Genomic DNA, 16,707 nt, shown 5'->3' with positions numbered 1-16,707 from the left:
CTCCACAGTGGAAATCACCAAGGCCGTTACACACTGAGTAGTAGTAGAACCCAGGAGGCCGGGCCACACACTGCCATCGCAGCTCCTGCCACCTTGCTGCCCCGACAGGGACACCGCGGGCCGGGCTCCTCCCGGATAACCACACAAAGCCCCTGTCCCAGGCAGGGGATGTGGTCGGGGCTCAGTGACCGGGAGGCTTGCTCAGGAAGATGGGAAGCTCAGGCCCATAACTGAACGTGTGGTCAGCTGAGCAGCCCCGACAGGACACAGCCCACGATGTAGCCCCTGGATCAACTCTAACCTAAAACCAGGGCTTGGAATGTCCTTGCCATCTTTGTTGGAAATCCCCAGAGTGTCTTCCCCTTGGAGAAATTCCCAGTTTGCTAAGCAGGAGCCAGTTTTGGCTTCCTCAAACAAAAAGTTCACCCCAGCCCAGACACAAGCTCTGTTGCTGCCATCCATGGAGGAAAACGTGGCCTGCCCTCCCCCGCTCCACGCCTCACTTACATCGATGGAGCAGCCCATGAGGGAGCCTCTCTCGATGGCTTTCCTCATGATCTTGTACATGTCCCGCGGAGCATCCTTGATCTCGAAAAACTCTGTCACCCCTCCTGTGAAGTCCTCCATGGCCTCAGTGGTGTTCCCGCCTTTCAGAGCCTCGTAGGAGCCGTGGAGCCTGGGGGAGAGGATGGAGATCAGCAAGGTCACAGAGCTCCAGGCAACGTGACTCAGGGACCGCCGTCTGCAGGGGTGCACCTCTGGGTCATGTTAGCTCATCGACCCCCCATCGCCCCATCTTCACAACTACACAGCTGAGCTCAGGAGGCCAAGGGCACTGGGGTGGGTCCCCATCCTTCCCACTTCCTGGTGTTTACCCTTCTCCTACATCCTGAACCCTGAGGTGGGGCTGCATGGCAACTGGGGTGGAGCCTCTGTGTGTGTGTGTGAGAGAGAGAGTGTGTGTGTGTATAAGTGGGGTGGGGAACAGCATGACGACAAGCTCACGAGGCCATGCCAGGCCCAGCAAGGCCCTGGGACCTGAGCTCCAGAGACACAATGCTCTGATCCCAGATCTGCGAAGCCACCGTGAAGGCAGGATTGAAGCGCTCACTGTGGGGAGCTCAAGATTCCCTCCACAGATCTTCATTTCTACTTAGATTGTTGCTGGCTGCACACCAGGCTCTTTGACAGCGTGTCCCGGTGAGCACACACGTGCGTGCACGTGAACACATGCCTTGTCCTGCTCTTGGCTGGCTCCTGCAACCCCCTGCCTCCCCCTGCAGCCTTACTTAGCATAAGCCTTCTCCAGCAGAGCGCTCCAGAACTCATTGCGGTGGTTGGATTTGGTGAAAACCAGTTGATTGTTGTACGTTGGCAGGCAGTCGTCAATGACCACGTCGACCCAGTCTCCATAGCGCCAGAACTGCACAGAAGTGAGCAGAGAGTCAGGTCCTCAGATCCCACACAGCGCACTGGCCCTCTGCTCCCCAAGCAGCACCAGCTCCTGGGCTCTGCATCCAGGTGTGGGCCGGGGGCATGGCCCTGTTTCTGCTGGGACCCAGAGCCCTGTGGGCAGGAAATGAATTGCACACACCTTTGTTTCCGCCACAGGATCCAGCCCGGAGCCGGGTATACTAAGTACCTCGTGAGGATTTTATAGGGCCTGTGATTTTTCAATCCCTTGCTCAAGAGGTTGGGGACAGGGTCTGGATACCCGTGCTTTTGGGTGCAGCTGGGGTTGAGAACTGCTGGTCTGGGAAAGGTGCTGTGTGGATCTGTGTGCTCCTGTGGACAAACAAGGTAGACGCTGCCGCAGCGGAAAATGGCCCGCGGCTCGAGCAGCATTGCCACCCAGCAGTCTGTCCTGGCTGTTCTCCTTGAGCCATCAGTTTTTCCTAAAAATGGCCACATGGATTTAATTTCCTTTCCAGTGGCTCTCTTCCTCATTGGAAAGAGGACAGAAATCTGGGTGGTCTTTGTAATTAGGGCTCCTTGCATATCAGACCCTTTAAATATGGGTGGAGAGGGGGCACAGGGAACAAAGGAACTCTGGGCTATGCTGCCTGACCTGTGTGCTGAGAGCAGCTCTCGCTGGAACCCCTGCCCGGGGGGACACTTCAGGCCTGAGGTTCAAGAGCACCAGATACATCAGCTGATGCCTGGGTCATCACAGGACATGAAGGGGCCTTGATGGATGGAGACAGACTCCTCAAAATCCCGGAGCCCGCACAATCCATACACAGGGAGTTCACTTTGATTCTGGGCCAGCACCAGGACCTGATTGTCTGCTGGGACAGTTTGGACCCAGAACACTTCCAACGGCTGAAGTGCTTCTGGAACCAAGAGACTCAACGCTGGACCAGACCAGAAGCCTGATCCTCGGATTGGCCAGACTGGTTCTTCCCAGGCCTAGAAGAGGTGAGTGATGGGCCTGGCCCCCTCTGCAGCTGGACGCCTGAGGTTGTCCTGGTGCAAATACCTGGGGCACCTGTTTGAGAAGGGCTGTAGGCAGCAACACAGCAGCCAGCCAGCTGGGGAGCAAAAGTAGAGCCACCAGCCAGCAAACAGGCATCTTCCTGCCTTTTCAGAACACAGTGGAAGGTGTGGGGGCACTGGAAGCCGCGAGGGGCTCCCTGCCCACTCTCACGGCTGGGGGAGGGTAGGACCTTTCCAGGAGCTGCCAGGAAGCCAAGGCCAGGAGCCCCGTGGCGGGTGGGCTGCAGGTGGCCCTGCACACGACACCCTCGCGGCCTCACCTGGAAGTGGAAGATCCCTGCGTAGTTTTCGGTGAAACTCTGATCGTGGGGGATGACGCGGAAAAGCAGTCGCTCGTTCAGGGTCAGGCAGGCGATGGCAGCGAGAAACCAGCAGTCCCCTGCAGCAAACACACGGCACAGGCTGTGGGGGGGCTGCCCTCCAGGGACACAAGGGCCCCACTCCCGCCAGCCGTTTCACTTCTCGGAAGAACGAGGATTCACCTGGTGCTCAGTGTGCTGCTCTGGGTCTAAGCATGGAGGGAGACTTTGGCTGCAATCCACTGACACGATCCACAGGGTCACACACTCTTCCCCCACCCCACCCCCGTGATGTGACCTTTGCCTGCAAACCGCAGTACCTCTTCTTTTTTTTTTTTTTGACAGGCAGAGTGGACAGTGAGAGAGAAAGAGAGAAAGGTCTTCCTTTGCCGTTGGTTCACCCTCCAATGGCTGCTGTGGCCAGCGCACCACACTGATCCAAAGGCAGGAGCCAGGTGCTTCTCCTGGTCTCCCATGGGGTGCAGGGCCCAAGCACTTGGGCCATCCTCCACTGCCTTCCCGGGCCATAGCAGAGAGCTGGCCTGGAAGAGGGCAACCGGGAGTTCCTCTTGCAAGAGGAACCCACTTCTTTACTGGACCTCCATGGCGACACGGCAGGGGGTGAACATGACAGGCTTGTTCTTGGTAACACCTGCAGGGAATCCACCCTGCCCCACACCTTTAGGATCGGAGTCCATTCCCCTGTCTGACCTTGGCAGAGGCCAAGCTTCGGGTTACTGTCAACTGAGCAGCTCTTAGGCAGCTGTCTCAGAACTGGTCACAGGGGACACTAAGACATGGCTGCTGAGGGAAGGAGATGTGGACACTTTGATGCCTTGGCCCTCCTTCTGGGCAGAGGACTCTGTGTGGTCTTGGGCAGCACTTTGTGCTATGTGTGCGTGCGGGGGGGGGGGGGGGAGGGAGGGAGGGAGAGAGGGAGAGAGAGAGAGAGAGAGATGGGGGTCGGAGGAGGAAGGGGGAGGGGGCAGGCTAAGGTCCTGTCACTGCATCCCAGGGGCCCTTTCCCTGCGAGGGGAGGTTCTTGCCAATTCCTCTGCAGAGCTGGCCCGCAGTCCCCACCTCAGACGGTGCGACGCACACACAGCACCGGATGCTCACGCACGCGGCAAAAGGCAGCTTTCTCACCAGACTCCCCGAGGTGAGCCGCTGGGGGCAGTTTAGAGGGCACGTCAGGTGACGTGTGCGCCTCTCGGTCGGGTGCTTTTTGTGTGTGCACAACTCCTCCATGCCCAAGGGCACGCTGGGTACACAGGCGGACTTGGGAGGAAGGGGGACAGGGAAAAGCCGGGCTCTTGTGCTGACTGGGGAGGGGAGGTGGCCCTGAGGCTGGGCAGGGGGCCAAGTACTAAGGAGAGACGTGGGAGGCAACGAGGCAATGGCCAACACTTCATCGCACACCGTCACAGATGGCTGTCCCTTTTCCTCCTGGGCAGGGACCACAGCTCTGTCACCCCAGACCATCAGGCAGCGCAGAGCCTGAGGGCTGCTCCTACCTAGGTCTCCTTGACAGATGTCGGTTCTGTTGGCTCCACCAATGATAAATCGAGGGTTCTCACAAATTTCCTGTCAAACAAAAAGGAAATCAGTAAGTAGGAATAACGTTAGCGGTCGCTAGTTTGTACCGAGCTCCAATAGGTAGGGCCGGCACCACGCATCCTGAGCTCGACACACAACCAACATTGAAGCTTCCAAGAGCAGCCCTGTGAATTGGATGCCATCCGTCTCATCTTTCAGGTTCCGAGAGGTTGAGGCCCTTGCTGGAGCACACACAGCTGGTAGGCAGCAGATGCCGGGAGTGTGCATCCTCCCCACGTTGTCCCGCGCTGCTCCCCCAGTCCACCAAACCCTGCAGGTAACGAAGCCCCTCGAATGTCAGGGCAGTGTCTGTCCTGTCACAGCTTTGGCAAAGTGACAGCAGAAAGCACGGCACTTGCCTTTTCAATGGCGGAGAGGCAGTGTTGGGATGGAAGTCCAGAGCATGGCGGGCCTCCCCCTGTGAGGCAGCACCCCCCCCCCCCCCCCGCACAGCACCCATGCACCAGCATGGCCGAGGCCAGCAGAGGGTGCTCTGGTTTCTGTTTGATGGCTCTCACATTTTGTTGTTTTTCTAACGTGTAACATTTTTACCTAACTATAAACTCGGTGTTCTGTTTTTCTACCATGCTTCGCAGCTTCGCCAGTCTTGCCATCCCTGTCACCCACTGCCTTCTCGCTCTCAGAGAAAGCTCAATAAACGCAAGTGAGTGGACTCTCCCCTCACTCCAGGGCCCAGATGGAAAATCTTATTTCTATCACACCCCAGCAACCGCCCCTCAGAAACGGAAGGCAGTGCCAGGAGAAACCCAAACCAGTGATTCCTTTCTTTATTTTCATCTACTTGAAAGGCAGAGTTACAAACACACACACACACACAGAGAGTGAGAGATCTTCCATCCACTGGTTCACTCCCCAAATCCCTGCAACCAGGACAAGGCCAGGAAGCCAGCACTCCATCCAGTCTCCCACGCGGGTGGGAGCCATCACCTGCTGCCTCCCAGGATGCATTAGAAGGAAGCTGGATTGGAAGTGGAGGAGCCAGGACTTGAACTCATACTGACATGAGCTCATGCTGACATCCCAGGGGGCAGTTTAACCAACTGTGCCACAATGCCTGTCCCTGCCAATAGTTTTTTTAGAAGTTTATCTGTGTGAGAAAGGAGGGAATAAAGTGGAGACATCAGGAACCGAAGTGCACGATGGCCCTGGCTATACACAGACCATTGTTTCAGTGGGGAGGCATGTAAAGTTTTACATCATTACAGTCAGAATGGTGGGGCAGGTGTTTGGCGTGGCGATTAGCACGCACATGCCACATCAGAGCATGTCTGGCTTTGACTCCCGGCTCTGCTCCCGATTCCAGCTTCCTGCTAATGCAGACCTTCCAAGGCAGCAGGTGATGTCTGCTAGCTGGGTTCCTGCCACCCTCAGAGAAGACCTGGGTTGAGTTCCTGGCTCCAAGTTCCCAGCTTTGGCCTGGCCCAGTGTTGGCATTTGGGAGTATTTGGTGGGGTGAACCAACACATGGAAACTTCTGTGTGTGTCTGACTCTGAAATGAATAAAATTTTTAAATTAAAAAAAAAAATTTTAGGGGCTGGCGCTGTGGTGCAGCAGGATAAAGCCCTGGCCCATGGCATCAGCTTGAGTCCCAACTGTTCCACTTCTGATCCAGCTCCCTACTAATGCACCTGGGAAAGCAGTGGAGGATGACCAAAGTCCTTAGGCTCCTGCACCCACGTGGGAGACCCTGAAGAAGCTCCTGGCTCCTTTCATTAGCTCCGGCCACTGCGGCCATTTGGGGAGTGAACCAGTGGATGGAAGATTTTTCTGTCTCTCCCGCTCTTTAAAATAAATAAAATAAATCTTAAAAAAATTTTTTTAAAAAAAGTTTAAAAAGCAGTCAGTGAAAGATGAAAGCAAACTGAAGCAAATGAACCTATCTACGGATCAGGTTGGTGGCATAGCCATACTCACACAAAGGATGGTTTCAAGGGACCAAAAATGTATTTTGTCTTATGGACAAAAACCAAAATTATAAAGAACTATAAACTGTAAGAAGTAACAATACTGCTTCACAATTTTGACATGTACACTCTAGGGTAAAACAAATGAGACCTCATCAATGTCATTGGAAGTTTTTTGTGTGTGTGTGTGTGTGTGTGAAACAAAAAACATATAATTATTAAATTAAAAAAAAAATCAGAGAGGGGCTGGTGCTGTGGCACAGCAGATAAAACCACTGCCTGCAGTGCCTGCATCCCATATGGGCACTGGTTCAAGTCTTGGCTGCTCCACTTCAGATCCAGCTCTTTGCTATGGCCTGGAAAAGCAGTGGAAGATGGCCCAAGTGCTTGGGCCTCTGCACCCATGTGGGAGACCCAGAAAAAGCTCCTGGCTCCAGATGGGCACAGCTCCAGCTGTTGTGGCCATTTGGGGAGTGAACCAGCAGACAGAAGACCTCTCTCTCTCTCTGTGCCTTTCTAACTCTGCCTTTCAAATAAATAAATAAATCTTAAAAAAAAAAATCAAAGGAACAACTCTGCAACATTAAAGACGACTTGTATATATAACTTAATTTTTATCCTCTAAAAAAAATTTTCCTTGTATGTATGATGAAACACCTTGGCATATTAACACTCTAATATTAAAGAGAATATCAATATCCACATGGTCACTTTTAGATACCACTTCCCACAAAAATAAACTAGAGCTCATTGCAGAAATAGCCCGTTTGAAATGTGAAGCAAAAAAATGAGATGAGCCCAGGGGCATTCCTCAGACAGCAAGGAAATTCTCAAATTCTTCCAGGTTGTATCAAAAGGAGACAGAAGGGGCCAGCATTGTGGCATAGTGGGTTAAGCCACCTCCTGCCAGCATCCCTTATGGGCACCGTTATAGTCCCAGCTATTCCACTTTTGATTCAGCTCCCTGCTAATGATCTGGGAAAGCGGAAGGTGGCCCAAGTGATTGGGCCCCTGCACCCATGTAAGAGATCCAAATGAAGCTCCTGGCTCTGGCTTCAGTCTGGCCCAGCACCGGCTGTTGCAGGCATTTGGGGGAGTGGATCAGTGGGTGGAAGATCTCTCTGACTTGCTCTGTAACTCTGCCTTTCAAATAAGTAAATAAAAAAATTAAAAAAGGAGACAGAAGTCAATTTGAACAGGCTCCTGTGGTCAAGAATGGTGCAATATGAGCATTAAATAAATCTTAACAATAGAGAGGTTTGGGCATTGTAGAACAGTAGGTGAAGTCACTGCTCGGGACACCCACATCCCACACCAGAGTGCCTGGTGTGAGCTCTGGCTACACTGCTTCTGAGCCAGCTTTCTGCTAATTCACCTGGGAGGCAATGGATGATGGCCCTTGGGGCCCTGCCACCCACATGGGAGACATAGATGAAGCTCCTGGCTCCTAGCTTTGGCTTGGCCCAAATACTGTAGGCATTTGGGGAGTGAACCAACAAAAACAAGAGCTCTCTCTGCCTCTATAACTTTCAAATAAAGAAAAATAAACTTTTAGGAGAATCAAGAGTACGTAACATTTCAGTAGTCAATGAAAACCTGAGATATACCCACTAAGCAGATGATACTGTAGCTAAGAATTTCATACCAACCTTAAAAAAACAGTAAAAACTTTTACAAGTCGTGAAAAAGAACTTAAGTGAAAATTTGAAAAGCTCAAACTAGGTGAGAAACTCAATAAACTCTCATAAAACAGACAAAAAACATCATCGAGACACAAAGGAATTCAAGAGCAAATGAACACAGCACATAACACCTGAAGAGAAACTGGAAGTGTGACGAAGAACAACTATTCCAAAAAGAAACAAAGAGGTATTGGGCATGCTGGTGCAGATTAAGCCCTGACTGGGACACCCACAGTCCATATTCGAGTGCCAGGTTCTCAGCTACTCTGCTTCTAATCCAGCTTCCCACTAATTCGCCAGGGAGGTGGCAGATGATGGATCAAGTACTTGGGTTCCTGCCACTAATATGGGAGAACCAGATGGAGTTCCAGGCACGTGGGGAGTGAATCTGCATATGAAATGCAGTTCCCTGCTCGCTCTCTTACTTTGCCTTTCAAATAAACATTAAAAAATAAATAATAATTAGAAAGTGACAAATAAGGCAAAAATAGATTCAACATAGAGATATTAGGGGCCTCCAAAGGAGAAAAGCAAAGAATAGGAACAGAGTAAAACTCCCAATCTTGATTCCTTAGCTACAGACTGATTCCCAAATAACGTTTGAACTACATATTGATAGTCTTAGTGTTCCATTTGCTCTATCAACTCAGACTGACCATCAGGAAGGTATGTGCTAAGAAATTACTGGACTTCAACAACAGCAAACTATCAGGCAGCTAGGAACATCTGCTGGTTCACTCCCCAAAAGGTAGAGAAAGTCAGGTCTGGGCCAGGCTGGAGCCAGGAGCCAGGATTCCATCTGCATCTCTCACATGGGTGGCAGGGGTCCAAGTCCGTGGGCCATCTTCTGCTGCCTTCCCGGTGCATTAGCAGGGAGCTGCATGGGAAGTGAAGCAGCCAGGACTGGAACCGGTGCCTTGATATGGGATGCTGGTGTTGCAGGTGGTGGCTTAACCTGCTGTGCCACAAGGCCAGCCCCTCAGTGACTTCTGAGGGGTAGACATGAGATGATCACCAGGCTTATCAGAAGTAGTACTTTAAGTCAGAAGAAACTGGAGCCATATATTTAGGATATCAAGGAAGCAAAGAACGAGCCAAAGATGACTTTCATCCAAGGTGAGAGCAGACCACCTCCAGCAGGTACCCCTCTCACGAGCTCTCCTGGGCAATCTACCTGAGAGGGAGTGTTAGACACTCAGGATGGGCCACACCAGAATCCTGACAAGGGGCAAGTGTGCGTCACAGTTCCTAGTGGATGTACAACTCAGTTATGGGTAAAAGGGAAAATGTACAGTGTGTGTGACAGATTGCCTATAAAGTTCAAACAATGCACAACCATTTCAAATTATCTTCAATGGAAGGAGAAAGGAGAGAGCATATCAAAAAGAATTTAAACTATTTCTGGGAGTTCTTTTGGCAGTGATATTATTATTATTATTATTCTGCAGTTTAGTCAGATAAATAACAGTTGACGTAGTTCATGGCCCTGCTATGAATATTTCAAGAAGTTCATCAGGAAAAAGAAAATTTAATCTCCAAACTTGGACCCACTAAGAAAAGATGAGCAACAGAGAATAAATGAAGACAAAATAAGGTACCTCACTTGTCTTCTTCTTAATCTAAAAGGTAGCTTCACTAAAGATACTGATAAAACCAGCGTGCTTGAATGAATGACAGCAATGTTAAAAGCAAAGTGAAGAGGAATTTGGAATACTCTGATCTAAGACTACTTGCAAAATGGTAGAGTATTATTCGTAGATGGACTTAGATTAGATGTAAATGTATATTGGAAACTAGAGCAACCACGAAAATTGAAAAAAGAAACACATATGATTAGTAGACTAACAGCAGGTAAAATGGAATCATACAAAACGTTCAATTAATAGGACACAGTAACAAACACAGAAGATGTCAGTTCAACTACATCATAATCGCTTACACGTGAATGAACTAAATTAAATGCCCAATTAAAAGACACTGTTGGGAGTTGTACTATGAGAATCGACTGAAAATCTTGTTCTCAAACCGTACTCTATATGTTGTGTGTGTGTGTGGGTGGCTGCAAACTTGAAATCTGTGTGTAACATGGAGTTGGGCCTCTGTATATAAAATCAAACTAAAAATGAACCATGATGAAGAAGGAGATGGGAAAGGGAGAAGGAGGTGGGATGAGAGTCGGGGTGGGAGGGAGGTATGGGGGAAAGAACCATGTATTCCTAAAGTTGTATCTATGAAAAAAATGCATTCATTAAATAAAAACTTTTAAAAAATGAATTTTAATATTCTTGTAATAATTAAGGAAATTCTCTGGGATAAATTACTAAAAGCTGTTTGAGAAAGCAGAAAATCTTACTAAGGGCATGTTTAATAAATTTTATATATATATATATATATATATATATATATTTTTTTTTAAAGACACTGTGGGGCAGGCGTTTGGCCTGGCCTTCAAGCTGCTCACATCCGTCATCAGAGGCCCTGGGTCCAACACCCAGCTCCACTCCCCACTCCAGCTTCCTGCCCGCATAGGCCTGGAGGCAGCAGTGGTGGCTGTGTGCCTGTCACCTGCACTGAGCTGCCAGCTCCCAGCTTTGGCCTTTGTTCACTCCTAGCCACTGTAGGCTTTTGGGAGGGAACCGGTAGATGGGAGCTCTCTCTCAGTTTGTCTCTCAAATAAGTAAGCAAAAAAAGTAAAAAGATTGTTAAAATAAAAAAGTTAAGGCCGAATATGTTGTCTAAAAGAACATAATTTTAAATAAAATTTAGATTGGGGCTGGAGCTGGAACTGTGGTGCAGCCAGTTAAGCCTGCAGTGCTGGTATCCCATATGGGTGCTGGTTCAAGTCCCTGTGGCTCCACTTCCAACCCAGCTCCCTGCTATGGCCTAGGAAAGCAGTAGACAATGTCTCAAGGCCTTGGGCCCCTGCACCCAGTGGGAAACACAGATGAAGCTCCTGGCTCCAGTCCGGCCCAGCCTCAGTTGTTGCAGCCTCTTGGGATTAAACCAGTGGATGGAAGATATCGCTCCCTCTCAAATAAATCTAAAAACAAAAAACACCTCAAATAGAGAAGAATTTCTATACATCTAACAACGGAGTATCAAAACACATGAGGGGGCCGGCGCTGTGGCGCAGCGGGTTAACGCCCTGGCCTGGAGCGCCGGCATCCCATATGGGCACTGATTCGAGTCCTGGCTGCTCCTCTTCCAATCCTGCTCTCTGCTATGGCCTGGGAAAGCAGTAGAAGATGGCCCAAGTCCTTGGGCCCCTGCACCCACGTGGGAGACCTGGAAGAAGCTCCTGGCTCCTGGCTTCGGATTGGCGCAGCTCCGGCCGTTGCAGCCATCTGGAGAGTGAACCATCGGATGGAAGACCTCTCTCTCTCTCTGCCTCTCTTCTTTTTGTGTAACTCTGACTTTCAAATAAATAAATAAATCTTAAAAAAAAAGAAGCCACTAGAGCAACTGCAGGATAAAATAAAAAACAAAACAAAACAAAAAAACCACTCATGAGGATGGGGCCGGCACTGTGGCGTAGCAGGTAAAGCTGCCGCCTGCAGTGCCAGCATCCCATATGGGCGCTGGTTCGAATCCCGGCTGCTCCACTTCTGATCCAGTTCTCTGCTATGGCCTGGGAAGGCAGTGGAAGTTGGCCCAAGCCCTTGGGCCCCTGCACCTGCGTGGCAGACCTGGAAGAAGCTCCTAGCTCCTGACTTCAGATCGGCATAGTTCCGGGCATTGTGGCCAACTGGGCAGTGAACCAGCGGGTGGAAGACCTCTCTCTCTCTCTCTCTCTCTCTGCCTCTCTGTAATTCTGCCTTTCAAATAATTTTCAAAAGTGAAAGAACTGAGAGGAGAAAAAGACAAATCCAGTATGATAGTTGGAGACTCCAACACTCTCCTTCCAGTAATTATAGATCAAGCAGGCAGAAAGTAAAGATACAGTTGACTTGAACTCTATCATTTGCATTGACATTAATAGAACATTCCACCCAACAACAGAATAAAGTCTTCTCAAACTATTACATAGCAGTTACTAATATTCTGGGTCACAGAACACACTTTAACAAATTTCATCCAGGTCTCCCACATGGGTGCTGGGACCCAAGGACTGAGCCATCCTCTGCTGCCATCCTAGGCACATGAGCAAGGAACCGGATTGGAGGTGGAGCAGCCAGGACTTGAACTGGCGCCCACATGGGATGCTGGCACTGCAGGTGGCGGCTTAACCCATTACACCATAATACCAGTCTGAGTATTTCTTAATTTACACTATAGAGTATCTAAGTCAGAAATATACTGCAATACAGGCCACTATTCCAATCATAGAAACAAAATCTCTAACAAAATATCAGTACCTCAAATACACGATATAGAAAAAGGATTATAGACTGTGGCCAGCTGAGATTTATTGCAGGTATGAAAAACTGATTCAACATTCAAAACCTAGTCAATGTAATCTACCACATCAACAGGCTAAGAAGAAAGATAACATGATCATAGCGACTGATGCAGAAAAAGCATTGGATGGGATGCAACACCCATTCATGGTGAACACTCTCAGAAAACTCACTTTAGAGAACATTCTCAATTTGGTCAAGAAATCCACTTTTGGAAAGGGTAATAGCAAACTTCTTACTTTTTTAAAATTACTTTATTTGAAAGGCAGAGTTACAGAGAGAAAGAAGGAGAGATAGAGAAATCTTCCATCCACTGGTTCACTCCCCAAATGGCTGCAACAGCCAGGGCTGGGCCAGGCTGAAAACCAGGAGCCAAGAGCTTCATCCAGGTCTCCCATGTGGGTGCAGGGTCCAAGCACTTGGGCCACCTTCTTCTGCTTTTCCCAGGCTAGCACCCATATGGCATGCTAGCACCGCAGGTGGTAGCTTGACTCGCCATGCCACTGTACCAGCCCACAGACTTCATACTTAACGGTGAGAGAGTACCTGCTTTCTATGATCAGAAACAAGGCAAGATGTTCCCTTTTACCACTCCTATTCAACATCCTACTGGAAGTTCTAGATAATCCATAAGAAAAGGAAAGACAAAAATAAAAGACAGAAACTATTCACAGATGACATGATTGTCTATCTAAAAAATCCTTAAGGCCAGAGTTTTGGCATAGCAGCTGAAGCCACTACCTGTGATGCTAGCATCTCATTTGGGTGCCAATTCGTGTCCAGGCTGCTCCTCTTCTGATCCAACTCCCTGCTGGTAGCCTGGGAAGGCAGAGAAAGTTGGCCCAAGTGTTTGGTCCCCTGTACCCAGATGGGTGACCCAAATGAAGTTCCTTGCTCCTGGCTTCAGCCTGGTCCAGCGCTGGCTATTGCAGCCATCTGGGGGAGTGAACCAGAGGATGGAAGATCTGTTTGTCCGTCTCTGTAGCCCTTTCAAAATAATAATTTAAAAAATATCCTCAACAAATGACCAAAACACAGAATGAAAACCCTACCTAGAACCACTAAGCAAGTATAGCGCAGTTGAATAATGCAAAGTTAATATATAAAAGTCAATTGCCTTCCTATACACAAACAATGGACACCTGGAATTTAAGTATTTTTAAAACCCCGTTTACATGAACACACACAAAAAGCAGAGGAAATACTCAGATGTAAGTCAGTATCAACCCATTTAGCTTATTAAAATACAGGTGGTTTTATATAGCCATGTTTAGAAATATGCATATACACAGGTTAGTATACATATACCTGTATTTCCTTTCTCTACCAGCTGAGAATTATAGAAGCAAAGATAGTCTAGTAGGAATTGACATCCTGAAACAACTCTATCTCAGTTTCTCATACCATTTTCTGGTAAAAGAAAAGCCAGTGTTCCTTGGATTGGGCTGGAAACAGACAATACAAAGGGCCGGCGGTGTGGCAGAGCGTGTTAAATCACTGCCCGCAGTGCCAACATCCCATATGGGCAGTGGTTCTAGTCCCAGTTGCTCCCTTCCAATCCAGCTCCCTGCTGATGCCCTGGGAAACCAGTGGAAGATGGTCCAAGTGCTTGGTCTCCCTGCACCCACGTGGGAGACATAGAAGAAGCTCCCAAGTTCGGCCTAGCCCAGCCCAGCCCTGGGTGTTGCAGTCATTTGGGGAGTGAACCAGTAGATGGTATCTCTCTCTCTCTCTCTCTAACTATGCCTTTCACATAAAGTTAAAAATAAATATCTTAAAAAATAGACATTATGAGACTAGAGCATTTTGTAGTATCAAGGAAGAAAGTACTCAAGTGAAAAAAAACGAAACTCATAACGAGTATGTTAAAAGGACACAAGAGCCAATTGAGAGCTCCTAGGGATTCATACTTGGACATCCGAGCAGCAAAATAAAGTAGTACTGGATTATAACCACAAACCAAACCGCACTAAACCTACAGTGCATCCACAAGCCCATACCAATATCAGTAAGTGATCTAGGTAAAGAAATGCCAAGAACAAAGATCCCATGTGAGTCACTCCCAATCATTCATGCGCTCTGCCTTCAGTGGGGTGGAGCACAGCTCCCCGTCCTCAAGTGTGGGTTTACGCTTTCTGTCTTACTTCCAAGGAGCACACTATGGAAAAGGGAGGTCCAAGTCATTTTACAGCCAAGCAGCCTGCTGAGCACCTGCCGAGCCAGGTTATCAAGGTCAACATCAATGACGTAAGGCAGGCTCACAGCCACTTCACCCCTGTGATCTTCCTCCCTGAGCCCAGGCTCAGATGGAGACAGACAGACAAATGCCAACAGAGGGACATTTAACAAAACACCTGACCAGTACTCTTTTAAACTGTGAAGGTCATCAAAACCAGGAACTGTCCGAGACCGCCACAGGCAGAGGGAGGCGAGAGAGACGCGAACGCCAAGTGTGATGCTGAGTCTTTGTTGGGATCTTGGAGCAGAAAAAGGACATTAGATAAAAGCTAAGGAAATCTGAATTAAATATGGACCTGAGGTAACAACACATCAATGTGGATTAACTCTAAAAAATGCACCATACTGATCATAAGATGTTAACAACAGGGAAAAGCGGATACCTGGGGAGTGGGCTTCCTTTATGTCCAGTACCCCCAGTGGATGCCGGAAACTGCACAAAGTACAAAATCCTATGACTTTTTCCCTGTACATACCCACATGCCTTTGCTAAATTTTAATTCATAAATTAGGTGCGGTAAGAGAATAGAATAGAGTATAATTATCTACCATAATGAAACTTATTTAAAACGTATGGATTATTTCTGGAATTTTCCATATAATATTTTTGGACCACAGTTGACCATGTGTGACTAAAACCACAGAGTAAAATCACAGGCAAGGGAGGATACCACACATGGGAACTGTCTGCGCTATCATCACTACTTTTCTGTAAGTCTGAAACTGTTCTACAAGGAAAAGTTTATTTAAAAAAACAGATAAAAGTAATTTGAAAACTCCACTGGATCATCTCGCAGGCCCCGTAAGTTACAGGCGCCTGCCTCAGAGCTCGCTGGTCCTGGGAGCTCCTTGCTGCTTTAGGTGCTGTGACAGCACCTCGGTACAGGAAGCAGGGCCTCGCCCCGCCAGGTCCCCTGACATCAATGGGCTCCTCAGGGGCCCTGTGAGGTCGCCTGGAACAAACCGCTCCTCTCTGCGAGGAGTCCAGCTGGTCACTGCGGAGCACTGTTTGACCACAAGTGACGCTGCACCGTTGACCCGGCGCTAGGCGAAAGGGCAAGGTGGCCAGTCCCCGGCCTCCCAGCTCTTTACTGCTCACCGCCTTCCATGGAACTCTCTGACCCTGTGAGCCTCAGCACTCGGAACCACTCCTCGCTCCCATCCCCAAAACACCTGCTCTGCAGAAGGGACACGATCTTCAAGCCCACCTTACAATCTTACTATCAGCGCAAGTCGACGCAGTGGCTCTCCTCAAGGCATTTACAACTGGAGGGGCCTGCACAGTATGATAATAACCCCTAATTCAGGAACAGAAAACAGCACCGCCTGTTTCAGAAGGAATCAGGAAGGTACTTTCGGGGCACATGGGTAAGGAGAACCGGAAGAGAAGCCAGTTGCTCAGTGGTGGGTCCATGGCCTCAAACTCCGTGTGACTTGACCTTTTGGTCCCCAAGAGCTGCATCCGGAAGCCCTGTCCTTTCCATCCATACCTGTGGCCTTTTCCAAGTGATGGCCTTCATCTTGGTTTTCTGGCTCAGCTCATGGGCGCCCAGGGACTGAACACCTGCTGGGAACACACGGTCTTCGAAGAGGCACTTCTGAGCCAGACAGCGCTGTCTGAGGACGACAAAGTCCTGCCCCTCGTACTTGATGGGCTGTGTGACGGTGCCCTCTCCATTCCTCCTGTCCCTCTCTCGGATCACGCGGTCACAGAAGAATCCCGGCAGCAGGTAGGGCATGGTGATCTCCCAGGAAGCCGAGCTGGGCCTTGGCTGGGGCCTCTCCCCCACAGCGCCCTCAGCCCAGGCCTAATCCTCCTGTGAATGGCCTGCAGCCTATATAGCTCCTCCACCCTCAGCAGGCAGTGCGATGCAAATGAACACAGCCCAGAGAAAGGCCGTGGTCAGAGTCAGCAGCTTTGGCTGGAGGCCCCTGAGCCCACGGACTAGGGGCAACACCGTGCAAGTCTGAGAGTGCGCGAGCTCACTCGCCACGGAGGGAAGAGAGCTGGGACGGCCCCTGGACAGCCCATGGTGGCCTGGAGAACTTTACAGCACCTACGGCTGCCTTGCT

At 49.4% G+C, this 16,707-nt stretch overlaps 1 protein-coding gene across 3 annotated transcripts in view; it reads right to left on the bottom strand.

Moving 5' to 3' along the window:
* CAPN3 (calpain 3) overlaps nucleotides 1-16,707 on the bottom strand; it is a 46,838-nt gene that overhangs the window by 15,704 nt on the left and 14,427 nt on the right. For 2 of the 3 annotated variants that reach the window (XM_062205729.1, XM_062205730.1), the window contains exons 1-5: nucleotides 16,125-16,373; nucleotides 4,310-4,379; nucleotides 2,757-2,875; nucleotides 1,290-1,423; nucleotides 508-676 (exon numbers count right to left, since the gene is read on the bottom strand). In XM_062205729.1, coding sequence (XP_062061713.1) covers nucleotides 508-676; nucleotides 1,290-1,423; nucleotides 2,757-2,875; nucleotides 4,310-4,379; nucleotides 16,125-16,373 — 741 coding nt within the window. Of the gene's footprint in view, nucleotides 1-507; nucleotides 677-1,289; nucleotides 1,424-2,756; nucleotides 2,876-4,309; nucleotides 4,380-16,124; nucleotides 16,374-16,707 lie in introns of those variants that run through there. The other variant, XM_062205728.1, reaches the window with a different exon arrangement.

This window comes from Lepus europaeus, chromosome 11, assembly GCF_033115175.1.
Source record: "Lepus europaeus isolate LE1 chromosome 11, mLepTim1.pri, whole genome shotgun sequence".
NCBI lineage: Eukaryota > Metazoa > Chordata > Mammalia > Lagomorpha > Leporidae > Lepus > Lepus europaeus.
This window is presented reverse-complemented; position numbering and strand designations above follow the sequence as displayed.